General features: G+C 35.4%; 1 protein-coding gene across 1 annotated transcript in view; it reads right to left on the bottom strand.

The window, feature by feature from the left end:
• Positions 1-573: 573 nt before the first annotated feature.
• Positions 574-14,469, bottom strand: part of kcng4 (potassium voltage-gated channel modifier subfamily G member 4) — a 38,194-nt gene continuing 24,298 nt past the window's right edge. Inside the window, exon 4 of the mRNA XM_022749965.1 lies at positions 574-2,184. Within this exon, the coding sequence (XP_022605686.1) occupies positions 1,306-2,184 (879 nt within the window). The 3' untranslated portion in view covers positions 574-1,305. The remainder of the gene's footprint in view (positions 2,185-14,469) is intronic.

Here is a 14,469-nt window from a genome sequence, read left to right as displayed (position 1 = left end):
TTGTGGGGCTTTTAATCCTAACTTTAATCTAGATTACATCCACATCTGGCATGTCCCTGCGTGCCTCCACATCCCTCTTGGACCCCATGGTGTGGCTGACCACTCTTAGCCCCACCCATTTTGGAGGCCACCCCAGAATTTGACACCAAATGAGAGAATTGATTTGTCCCAGACCTGAAGACGTAGCATTAAGCAGACCTTCTTTGGTTGCAATGCATTACAGAAGATCCCCGTCTACAAACCTAAGATTTGTAGAGACGTGGCACCCTTCCAGGGTGGTGTAATTGTGCACATGAAAACAAGGAGGTGATGTAAGAAGGGGATTGTCACAGAATTGTTGTTCTCAGAATACTTATCTGTGTGTGTCTGGCTCAGACAGCTGTTTCTGTTTCTTCTTCTCTCAGAAATGTTCATCTGCAGGATTCTGATTGAGCATCCTGGCCAAGGAGATTAGACCGCCATACCGAGAACAAACCAAAAAAACTACAGCCCAGAAAATGGATTTCTCTCAGATTACCAGGAGAGCTTTTATTTGGAGCATTGCAAAGTACATTTCATGGTTGTTAGCGCTCATTCTCTTTCACTCATACACTTGCAAGCATGCTGTCTTTCTCTCCATCCTTTCATTTCTTCATCAGCTGATTAAAAAAAAACAGTTTGGACCATAACTTCTGCAACATCTTCACTCAGTTTACCTGGAGTTCATAGTAGAGAATGGAGACACAGTCACCTCTTTGAGTCCAAGCATACAAACATACATGAGAGAGAGATGGATATACATCTTATATGAGCCAAAACTATCAGTTTGTTTATATTTCTTCTCAGAACATGGCTTCAAGCTTCTCAGAATTAAAGTAAGAGAGGAGCACATCTTTAAATTCTTGAAAAACTAAAAGTTGCAGTTGGACTTGTAAGTATTTTCACAGTGGAAGGAAAAGCAACTTTGGACTGAATATTGCATGTTTATGGAAGCAGCCGTATATACTAATATTGCTGCAGTGGCTTTCTGGCCCGTCAAACAAACTGGACCGTCCAATTTAAAGGGTTTAAAGTCTGTCAGTTTCTGTGCAGTCAGCAGTGTGCACACTTGTGCTCCTTATCATCAGACTGAAGAGCAAAGGAAATGTTTGTTTAATCTCCTTTGATCCAATGCAACACAGATGCTTCACAACCATGTGGGGAGTGAGACTATTGGAGCAACAGTCATTGGCAGTACTTTTACAGTACTTTTACAGCAAGACAGAGATTAACAGACTCATATGTTCTTGGAAGTTTTTGGACTGAGTCAATCATCGCGAGTACTGTTCAGAAAGCTGCTGCTGGAAGGCTGTGGTTATTATTTCCTGCAGCTTCACCGCCTTTCCCCAGCAGAGCCAGAGACTCCAGTGAGTGCACACTATCCTTGTCTAGACGTAATCCCAGTCCAGTTGGAGCTGAGTCGAACCCTCCTCCTTCACTTCCCGCCTCCTGCAGCTCCCCGGTGGCAGCGGCAGCAGCAGCGGCAGCACACTCCTCTTTGAACAATCGGTCATGCTCCATCTTGAGCTCTTGGTAGGAGCGGGAGAACATGTGGAAGATGGATGTAGCAGGGAAGGCCATGATGAGGATCCCACTGAGGATGCTGCTCAGTGCTACAACCTGTCCTGGAATGGACCGTGGCACCATGTCGCCGTAGCCTACCGTCGTCATGGAGATAATGGCCCACCAGTAGGAGGCAGGGATGCTGCTGAAGTCATGGGCACCCGTGAGCTCACTCTCAGCCAAGTGGACCAGCGGGGAGAAGAGGGTGACAGCCACGCAGAGGAAAAGCAGAAGGAGGCCGAACTCCCGGGTGCTGCGTCTGACCGTCAGCCCGAGCGTCTGCAGGCCAAGAGAGTGGCGAGCCAGCCGCATCACGTAGAGAATCCTCAGCGCCCGCAGGATCCTCAACACCAGGCCCAGCTTGTCCAAGTAGCCCTTACCTCCTCCTGGCCTCTCGTGCTCCAGGGCTGGGTCTTCCTCTTTCACCACCAGGGAGACGTAGTAGGGAAGGATGGCCATGGCGTCGATGATGTTGAGTGGCCCACGGAGGAAGTCCAGCTTGCTGCGGGCCTGAATGAACCGCAGGATGAACTCCAGGGAGAACCAGGCTACACACACCGTCTCTATGATGAACATGTTGTAGCACTTGGAGGAACATTCACCCTGAGGTAGAGAGGAAAGGAGGGAGGGAGGGTTAGGCAGGAAGCAAGACGGATGGGGAAGAGGGCATGGGGAGATGGAGAGAAGACAAAAATCCTGAGGTCAGATAATCACCCTCGATAATCATTAATAAATCATGAGCTACTGTCGCTCAGTATGCTAAAGCTACTGCAGCAGCACTGATAGATAATACAGTGACACAATCAATCAATTATTTCATTAGGGCAGGTTTCAAAGATTAATATGACACTCAGTGGGAGAGGTGACAGAAAGCAATCAGGCTTGTATGCCCTCTAACCACAGTACCAAGGAAGAGCAATGCAATAATAAAAACCCCTATGTGACAATACAGAGGAGATTTTGGAGGATTTTGGAGCAGAAAACTACTCTCTTCAAAGCTTTTGTCCCATGGCATCACATAAAGTTCTTTATTCCACCTCCTCACACTTCCAAATCCCACTGCAGAAAATTTAAATATAAGCAGTTAATCTGCTTCTAATTATTTTTTGATGCATAAGAAAAAAGAGATCTAATTGCACTGGTTTATAAAGCAGCAACCACCACTGAACAAAGACACTGAGTACATTTCCTTAAAAAGTTGATGCAGGCTCCAGAAAAACTCAAGGTGTTGGATTCAGTTTGAAAATACAGAGCTCACCTGGAAATAAGTTTGTTTCCACAAGTCACAGTCTCAATAGATAATTTAATACTTCTAATGTTTGTCCTGTTCGCACAATGAAAGTTATTGTTGCATTAAAAGAATATTTATTCATTTTGGAAGTGTTTGCCTAAGTCATTGGGTCTCTTAAGACAAGGATGTACTTGAAACAAACTTTGTATAGTAAAATTTGTATAGGTTATTCCAAGTTTTATCCCTGAATCTGTCACCCTTGACTCATTTTAGAATTTCTGCCTGATCAGTTGTTGATATATGGACGTTTTAAGGTGGCCATGATACCAGATTAATTGCCTGAATTATTATTTTATTGAATAAACTTTAGTTAAATTGTCACAGGACAAAACTTTCTATCATTGTCATGTTTAAAATAATAAATACTTGACTAAGGTTAATGAACAAACATGTCATGATTAAAAGAACCCAGGCCTTGAGTGTCATGGATGGACTGCGATCAGTGGTCTTCCCAGTCAAAGTTAGACATTTTTTTAATAAATGCATTCACCCCAGCCACCTTCCTTCAGTGGACCTTGTAGCTTTACAATATCACTCTACCTCCTCCTTTTCTCCTCCTGGAGAACAGCCATGAGAGCCACTGGAGGTCTTTGTCACTTGAAGATAAACATATTTCATTACTGGGCATTTTCTGAAACAACTGATGCTGTCATTTTTCTTGGGAAGACAGCCACCTCAGGCTACACCCTGTTGTCCTTCTGGATTTTCTGGCTGCTGCTACTGACAAAGATGCCGAAGAGTGACAAACACACTCAAGGCCTTAAAATGTCCCTTCAGCAACGCAGAAACAGACAATGCGTCCATATTTCTGTCTCCTCTGTTTCTCAGGTAGATCAAAGATGTTCTTAGGTCCTTTTCTCGAGCGATTGCTTTTTTCCTATGTTGTGCAAGTGAAACTGCAACAGAAAACATTATAATGCTGAATATGAGACTACATGACATTATATTTATTATGAGGTGGACATCACTTGTTTTTTTCCTCTCAGCCTCTTCTTTCATTAGCGTCTCCTCATTTTCTCCACTTTTCTCACTGTTCACTCTTCACATTCATCTCTGTGCTCACACTCTCATCTATTTTCTTTCCCTCATCCTTCTTTTCTCTCTCTGCCACCCTCTCCTTTCTCCTCCTGCCTCTGTCTCCACCTTCTCATCACTCATTCTGTTTTCTCCTCCATCTCCCTCTCTAGACTCCCTCCCTCTCATCCTTCATTCTGTGTTTTCCCCTCACACTGTTCTCTTTCTGCTTTAACTCCTTCATTCATTCAGTGTTCCTCTGAGAGAAACACAACTCCTTTCCACTGTTTCTCTATGCATAAGGCATTCTTCACAAACGTGTACCTTTCCTCTCCCTCTCATTTATCACTCGTGTCCATTCTGCCTTGCTCACTGATTACTCATTCTACTGTGACTCTTAGCCTTTCACCTCATTCCTACAGTGACATCTATCTGCATATCTCCTTCATGCTTTTAAGTGTAAATTACAGCGACACCGGTGGTAGAGATAATAGTAGAAGTCACGGTCTGTATCTGTCCCATTATAAGAGCTACAATCGTCAACGTTTTTTGACTTTTTTGCCTTACTATACTATGACATTTTTTGCAGTACCATACTATGATGTTTTTATGCCTTACTATACTATGACGTTTTATGACATTTTTATACCTTACTATACTATGACATTTTGTGACATTTTAATACCTTACTGTAGTATGACGTTTTATGCCATTTTTATGACTTACTATACTATGACGTTTTTTGACATTTTCATACCTTACTATACTCTGATGGTTTTTGAATTTTTTTGTCTTATTATACTATGCCGTTTATATGCCTTAGTGTACTATGACTTTTTATGGCATTTTTGGCTTACTATACTATGACATTTTATTCCATAGTATACTATAACATTTTTGGCAATTTTATGCCTTACTCTGCTATGACGTTTTATGCTGTTTTTTTGCCTTGCTGTACTATGACGTTTTTTTTTAGCATTTTTTGCAATATTATACTGTGACGTTTTTATGCCTTACAATAATATGATGTTTTTTGAAATTTTTATGCCATACTATACTATGACGTTTTTTGTCATTTTTATGACTTATTATGCTATGACGTTTTTTGCCTTTTTTTGCCTTACTGTACTATTGCATTTTTATGCCTTACTATACTCTGACATTTTATGCCATAGTATACTATAACATTTTTGGCAATTTTATGCCTTACTCTGCTATGACGTTTTATGCTGTTTTTTTGCCTTACTATACTAAGGCGTCTTTATGCCTGACTATACTATGACGTTTTTGACATTTTTTGCAATACTATACTATGACGTTTTTATGACTTACTTGACTATGATGTTTTTTGCCTTTTTCATGCCTTACTATACTATGACGTTTTTATGCCTTACTATACTATGACATTTTTTTGACATTTTATGCCTTACTATACTATGACGTTTTTATGACTTAATTGACTATGACGTTTTTTTGACATTTTATGCCTTACTATACTATGGCAGTTTTATGCCTTACTACACTATGACGTTTGTTGACATTTTTTGCAATACTATGCTATGGCATTTTTATGACTTACTTGACTATGATGTTTTTTTGCCTTTTTCATGCGTTACTATACTATGACGTTTTTTGACATTTTTTGCAATACTATACTATGACATTTTTAAAACTTACTATACTATGACGTTTTTTGACATTTTCATACCTTACTATACTATGACGTTTTTTTGACATTTTTTGCCTCACTGTACTATGATGTCTTTGTGCTTCACTTTACTCTGATGTTTCTAAAATTGACAGCTGACAGGCTTGAGGGTAGTACAGTGGTTAGAAAGGTTGCCTTTCATTCCAAGCGCTGTTGGGGGTTGCGAATCTCATCTTGGGACATCTTGTGTGGAGTTTACACATTATCTCCTTTCCTGAAGGCTTCCCCAGATGGACAAACTCCATCTATAGTATGAAATTTTATGTCATATTTTACTATAACATATTTGGCAATTTTATGCCTTATTATACTATGATGTTTTATGACATTTTTTGCAATACTAAACTATGACGTTTTATGTGTTACTATACTATGATGTTTTCAAAACTTACTATATTGTTACTAGCTTAGAGGGTTGAGGCTAGTACAGTGGTTTGCAGGTTTGCCTTTCATTCCAAGGGTTGTTGGTTCAAATCCATCTTGGGACATTTTGTGTGGAGTTTGCATATTATCTCCATCCATGAATGGTTCTCTGCAAACTCCAGCTATAGTATGACATTTTATGCCATAGTATACTATAACATTTTTGGCAGTTTTATGCCTTACTATGCTATGACGTTTTTGACTTTTTTGCAATACTATAATATGATGTTTTTATGACTTACCTAACTATGATGTTTTTTGACTTTTTCATGCCTTACAATACTATGACGTGTTTTTTTTTTTACATTTTTTGCCTCACTGTACTATGATGTCTTTGTGCTTCACAAAACTCTGATGTTTGTAAAATTTACTATAATGTTAACTGCTGATAGGCTTCAGGGTAGTACAGTGGTTAGAAGGTTTGCCTTACATTCCAAGGGCTGTTGGTTCGAATCCCATCTTGAGACATCTTGTGTCGAGTTTGCACATATCTATCCCTTGCTGATTCCCCTCTACAAACTCCCTCCGTAGTATGACATTTTTGGTAATTTTATGCCTTATTATACTATGATGTTTTTTGACATTTTTTGCAATACTATACTAAGACGTTTTATGCTTTACTATACTATGACGTTTTTTTTTTTACATTTTTTGCTTTCACTATACTCTGATGTTTCTAAAATTTACTATAATATTACCAGCTCATAGGGTTGAGGGTGGTACGGTGGTTAGAAGGGTTACCTTTCATTCCAAGGATTTTTGGTTCGAATCCATCTTGGGACATTTTGTGTGGAGTTTGCACATTATCTCCGTCACTAAATGGTTCCCCTCTACAAACTCCAGATGTACAATGACATTGTATGCCATATTATACTTTAACATTTTTGGCAATTTTATGCCTTACTATAGTATGACGTTTTTTGACATTTTCACATCTTACTATACTCTGATGTTTTTGACACATTTTGCCTTATTGTGCTATGACTTTTTTGCCTTGTTATACTCTGATGTTTTCATGCCTTACTATACTATAAAATTTTTTGAAATTTTTTGCCTTACTATGAAAAAAAACAAAATAAAAAAAGGATAAATATTATGACGTTTTCTGCTGTTTTTATGACTTACTATGCTATGACCTTTTTTGACTTTTTTGCCTTACTATACTAAGGCGTCTTTATGCCTGACTATACTATGACGTTTTTGACATTTTTTGCAATACTATACTATGATGTTTTTAAGACTTTCTATACTATGACGTTTTTTGACATTTCTATGCCTTACTATACTATGACGTTTCATGCCTTACTATACTGTGATGCTTTTTGCCATTTTTGTGCCTTACTATACTATGACGTTTTTTTTGCCATTTTTATGCCATACTATACTATGGCGTTTCATGTCTTACTATACTATGACGTTTTATGCCTTACTATACCATGACATTTTTTGCCATTTTCATGCCTTACTATACTATGGCGTTTTATGCCGTACTATACTATGACGTTTGTTGACATTTTTATACCATACTATACTATCATGTTTCATGCCTTACTATACTATGATGTTTTTTGCCATTTTTATGCCTTACTATACTATGACGTTTTTTGACATTTTTATACCATACTATACTATGACGTTTCATGACTTACTATATACTATGACGTTTTTTGACATTTTTATGCCATACTATACTATTACCTTTTTTGACATTTTTATGCCTTACTATACTATGGCGTTTTATGCCTTACTATACTATGACGTTTTTTGCCATTTTTATGCCATATTATAATATGACGTTTTTTGACATTCTTATGCCTTACTATACTATGACGTTTTTTGACATTTTTATGCCATACTATACTATGACGTTTTTTGACGTTTTTGTGCCATACTATACAATGACGTTTTTTGACATTTTTAATCGTTACTATATTATGACGTTTCATGCCTTACTATACTATGACGTTTTTTGCCATTTTTATGCCTTACTATACTATGACGTTTCATGCCTTACTATACTATGACGTTTTTTGCCATTTTTATGCCTTACTATACTATGACGTTTCATGCCTTACTATACTATGACGTTTTTTGCCATTTTTATGCCTTACTATACTATGACGTTTCATGCCTTACTATACTATGACGTTTTTTGCCATTTTTATGCCTTACTATACTATGACGTTTCATGCCTTACTATACTATGACGTTTTTTGCCATTTTTATGCCTTACTATACTATGACGTTTCATGCCTTACTATACTATGACGTTTTTTGCCATTTTTATGCCTTACTATACTATGACGTTTCATGCCTTACTATACTATGACGTTTTTTGCCATTTTTATGCCTTACTATACTATGACGTTTCATGCCTTACTATACTATGACGTTTTTTGCCATTTTTATGCCTTACTATACTATGACGTTTCATGCCTTACTATACTATGACGTTTTTTGCCATTTTTATGCCTTACTATACTATGACGTTTCATGCCTTACTATACTATGACGTTTTTTGCCATTTTTATGCCTTACTATACTATGACGTTTCATGCCTTACTATACTATGACGTTTTTTGCCATTTTTATGCCTTACTATACTATGACGTTTCATGCCTTACTATACTATGACGTTTTTTGCCATTTTTATGCCTTACTATACTATGACGTTTCATGCCTTACTATACTATGACGTTTTTTGCCATTTTTATGCCTTACTATACTATGACGTTTCATGCCTTACTATACTATGACGTTTTTTGCCATTTTTATGCCTTACTATACTATGACGTTTCATGCCTTACTATACTATGACGTTTTTTGCCATTTTTATGCCTTACTATACTATGACGTTTCATGCCTTACTATACTATGACGTTTTTTGCCATTTTTATGCCTTACTATACTATGACGTTTCATGCCTTACTATACTATGACGTTTTTTGCCATTTTTATGCCTTACTATACTATGACGTTTCATGCCTTACTATACTATGACGTTTTTTGCCATTTTTATGCCTTACTATACTATGACGTTTCATGCCTTACTATACTATGACGTTTTTTGCCATTTTTATGCCTTACTATACTATGACGTTTCATGCCTTACTATACTATGACGTTTTTTGCCATTTTTATGCCTTACTATACTATGACGTTTCATGCCTTACTATACTATGACGTTTTTTGCCATTTTTATGCCTTACTATACTATGACGTTTCATGCCTTACTATACTATGACGTTTTTTGCCATTTTTATGCCTTACTATACTATGACGTTTCATGCCTTACTATACTATGACGTTTTTTGCCATTTTTATGCCTTACTATACTATGACGTTTCATGCCTTACTATACTATGACGTTTTTTGCCATTTTTATGCCTTACTATACTATGACGTTTCATGCCTTACTATACTATGACGTTTTTTGCCATTTTTATGCCTTACTATACTATGACGTTTCATGCCTTACTATACTATGACGTTTTTTGCCATTTTTATGCCTTACTATACTATGACGTTTCATGCCTTACTATACTATGACGTTTTTTGCCATTTTTATGCCTTACTATACTATGACGTTTCATGCCTTACTATACTATGACGTTTTTTGCCATTTTTATGCCTTACTATACTATGACGTTTCATGCCTTACTATACTATGACGTTTTTTGCCATTTTTATGCCTTACTATACTATGACGTTTCATGCCTTACTATACTATGACGTTTTTTGCCATTTTTATGCCTTACTATACTATGACGTTTCATGCCTTACTATACTATGACGTTTTTTGCCATTTTTATGCCTTACTATACTATGACGTTTCATGCCTTACTATACTATGACGTTTTTTGCCATTTTTATGCCTTACTATACTATGACGTTTCATGCCTTACTATACTATGACGTTTTTTGCCATTTTTATGCCTTACTATACTATGACGTTTCATGCCTTACTATACTATGACGTTTTTTGCCATTTTTATGCCTTACTATACTATGACGTTTCATGCCTTACTATACTATGACGTTTTTTGCCATTTTTATGCCTTACTATACTATGACGTTTCATGCCTTACTATACTATGACGTTTTTTGCCATTTTTATGCCTTACTATACTATGACGTTTCATGCCTTACTATACTATGACGTTTTTTGCCATTTTTATGCCTTACTATACTATGACGTTTCATGCCTTACTATACTATGACGTTTTTTGCCATTTTTATGCCTTACTATACTATGACGTTTCATGCCTTACTATACTATGACGTTTTTTGCCATTTTTATGCCTTACTATACTATGACGTTTCATGCCTTACTATACTATGACGTTTTTTGCCATTTTTATGCCTTACTATACTATGACGTTTCATGCCTTACTATACTATGACGTTTTTTGCCATTTTTATGCCTTACTATACTATGACGTTTCATGCCTTACTATACTATGACGTTTTTTGCCATTTTTATGCCTTACTATACTATGACGTTTCATGCCTTACTATACTATGACGTTTTTTGCCATTTTTATGCCTTACTATACTATGACGTTTCATGCCTTACTATACTATGACGTTTTTTGCCATTTTTATGCCTTACTATACTATGACGTTTCATGCCTTACTATACTATGACGTTTTTTGCCATTTTTATGCCTTACTATACTATGACGTTTCATGCCTTACTATACTATGACGTTTTTTGCCATTTTTATGCCATACTATACTATGACGTTTTTTACCATTTTTATACCATACTATACTATGACGTTTCATACCTTCCTATACCATGACATTTTTTGCCATTTTTATGCCTTACTATACCATGACGTTTTTTGACATTTTTATGCCATACTATACTATGACGTTTTATGCCTTACTATACTTTGACGTTTTTTGTCATTTTTATGCCTTACTATACTATGACGTTTTTTTGCCATTTTTATGCCATACTATACTATGACGTTTTTTGCTATTTCTATGCCATACTATACTATGACGTTTTTTGCCATTTTTATGCCTTACTATACTATGACGTTTTTTGCCATTTTTTTGCCATACTATACTATGACGTTTCATGCCTTACTATACTATGATGTTTTTTGCCATTTTTATGCCTTACTATACTATGACGTTTTTTGCCATTTTTATGCCATACTATGCTATGACGTTTCATGCCTTACTATAATATGACGTTTTTTGCCATTTTTATGCCTTACTATACTATGAAGTTTTTTGACATTTTTATGCCATACTATACTCTGACGTTTTTTGACATTTTTATGCCATACTATACTATGACATTTTTTGCAATTTTTATGCCATACTATATTATGACTTTTCTTGCCATTTTTATGCCATACTATACTATGACATTTTTTGCCATTTTTATGCCATACTATACTATTACCTCTTTTGACATTTTTATGCCTTACTATACTATAACGTGTTGTGCCTTACTATACTATGACGTTTTTTGCCATTTTTATGCCATACTATACTATGACGTTTTTTGACGTTTTTATGCCATACTTTACTATGACGTTTTTTGCCATTTTTATGCTCATACTATACAATGACGATTTTTGACATTTTTATGCCTTACTATATTATGACGTTTCATGCCCTACTATACTATGACGTCTTTTGCCATTTTTATGCCTTACTATACTATGAAAATTCATGCCTTACTGTACTATGACATTTTTTGCCATTTTTATGCCATACTATACTATTACCTTTTTTGACATTTTTATGCCTTACTAACCTATGGCGTTTCATGCCTTACTATACTATGACGTTTTTTGCCATTTTTTTGCCTTACTATACTATGACGTTTTTTGCCATTTTTATGCCATACTATACTATGACGTTTTTTGCCATTTTTCTGCCATACTATACTATGACGTTTTTTGCCATTTTTATGCCTTACTATACTATGACATTTTATGCCATATTATACTATAACATTTTTGGCAATTTTATGCCTAACTATGCTATGACCTTTTTTGACTTTTTTAAGGCGTCTTCATGCCTGACTATACTATGACGTTTTTGACATTTTTTGCAATACTATACTATGACGTTTTTATGACTTACTTGACTATGATGTTTTTTGCCTTTTTCATGCCTTTCTATACTATGACGTTTTTATGCCTTACTATACTATGACGTTTTTTTGACATTTTATGCCTTACTATACTATGGCAGTTTTATGCCTTACTACACTATGACGTTTGTTGACATTCTTTGCAATACTATACTATGACGTTTTTTGACATTTTTATACCTTATTATACTATGACGTTTTTTTGAAATTTTTTGCCTCATTGTACTATGATGTCTTTGTGCTTCACTTTACTCTGATGTTTCTAAAGTTTAATATAATTTACTATTGCTGGCAGGCTTGAGGGTAGTATAGTGGTTAGAAAGGATGCCTTTCCTTTCAAGGGTTGTTGGTTCGAATCTTGTCTTGGGACATCTTGTGTGGAGTTTACACATTATCTCCTTTCCTGAAGTTTTCCCCAGATGAACAAATTCCGTCTGTAATATGACATGTTATTTCATAGTTTACTATAACATATTTGGCTATTTTATGCCTTATTATACTATGATGTTTTATGACAATTTTTGCAATACTAAACTATGATGTTTTATGCGTTACTATACTATGACGTTTTCAAGATGTACTATACTATTAACTCATAACAGGGTTGAGGCTAGTACAGTGGTTAGAAGGGTTGCCTTTCACTCCAAGGGTTGTCGGTTCAAATCCTGTCTTAGGACATTTTGTGTGGAGTTTGCACATTATCTCCATCCATGAATGGTTCTCTACAAACTTCAGCTGCAGTATGACATTTCATGCAATAGTATACTATAACATTTTTGGCATTTTCATTCCCCACTATGCTATGACGTTTTTTGACTTTTTTGCCTAACTATACTATGGTGTACTTATGCCTAATTACACTATGACGTTCTTTGACATTTTTTGCATTACTATACTATGATGTTTTTATGACTTGCCTAACTATGTTTTTTGCCTTTTTCATTTCTTACTATAATATGACGTGTTTTTTTTTTTACATTTTTTGCCTCACTGTACTATGAAGTCTTTGTGCTTCACAATACTCTGATGTTTGTAAAATTTACTATAATGTTAGCCATTGATAGGCTTCTGGTTAGTACAGTGGTTAGAATGTTTGCCTTACATTCCAAGGGTTGTTGGTTCGAATCCCATCTCGAGAATTCTTGTGTCGGGTTTGCACATAATATCTGTTCCTTGCTGATTCCCCTCTACAAATTCCCTCTGTAGTATGACATTTTTGGTAATTTTATGCCTTATTATACTATGATGCTTTTTGACATAATTTGCAATACTAAACTATGACATTTTATGCTTTACTATACTATGACGTTTTTTGACATTTTTTGCTTTCACTATACTCTGACGTTTTTAGAAGTTTTAACTATTATATTACCAGTTCACAGCGTTGAGGGTAGTACAGTGGTTAGAAGGGTTACCTTTCATTCCAAGGATTGTTGGTTCGAATCCATCTTGGGACATTTTGTGTGGAGTTTGCACATTATCTCCGTCACTAAATGGTTCCCCTCTACAAACTCCAGATGTACAATGACATTGTATGCCATATTATACTTTAACATTTTTGGCAATTTTATGCCTTACTATAGTATGACGTTTTTTGACATTTTCATATATTAATATACTTTTGACACATTTTGCCTTATTGTGCTATAACTTTTTTGCCTTGTTATACTCTGATGTTTTCATGCCTTACTATACTATAAAATTTTTAGAAATTTTTTGCCTTACTATGTAAAAAAACAAAATAAAAACAGCATAAATATTATGATGTTTTCTGCTGTTTTTATGACTTACTATGCTATGACCTTTTTTGACTTTTTTACCTTGCTATACTAAGGCGTCATTATGCCTGACTATACTATGACGTTTTTGACAGTTTTTGCAATACTATACTATGACGTTTTTAAGACTTACTATACAATGATGTTTTTTGACATTTTCATACCTTACTATACTCTTATGTTTTTTGAAATTTTTTAACTTATTATACTATGATTTTTTCATGCCTTACTGCACAATAACGTTTTTTGACTTTTTTGTCTTACTATACTGTGGCGTTTTTATGCATTACTATACTATAACGTTCTTTGACATTTTTATACCTTACTATACTATGACGTTATTTTGCCTTATTATACTATGACATTTTTTGGACAATTGTATTCCACACTATACTGTGACATTTTCTTTGACATTTTATGCCTTACTATGACATTTTTTGACATTTTTATGCCATACTGTACTATGATCTTTAATGCCTCACTATACTATGACATATTTTGATATTTTTAAGCCTTACTATACTATAACGTGTTGTGCCTTACTATACTATGA

This window comes from Seriola dumerili, unplaced genomic scaffold (genome assembly GCF_002260705.1).
Source record: "Seriola dumerili isolate Sdu_G_001 unplaced genomic scaffold, Sdu_1.0 BDQW01000147.1, whole genome shotgun sequence".
In the NCBI taxonomy this organism is placed as follows: Eukaryota; Metazoa; Chordata; class Actinopteri; order Carangiformes; family Carangidae; genus Seriola; species Seriola dumerili.
This window is presented reverse-complemented; position numbering and strand designations above follow the sequence as displayed.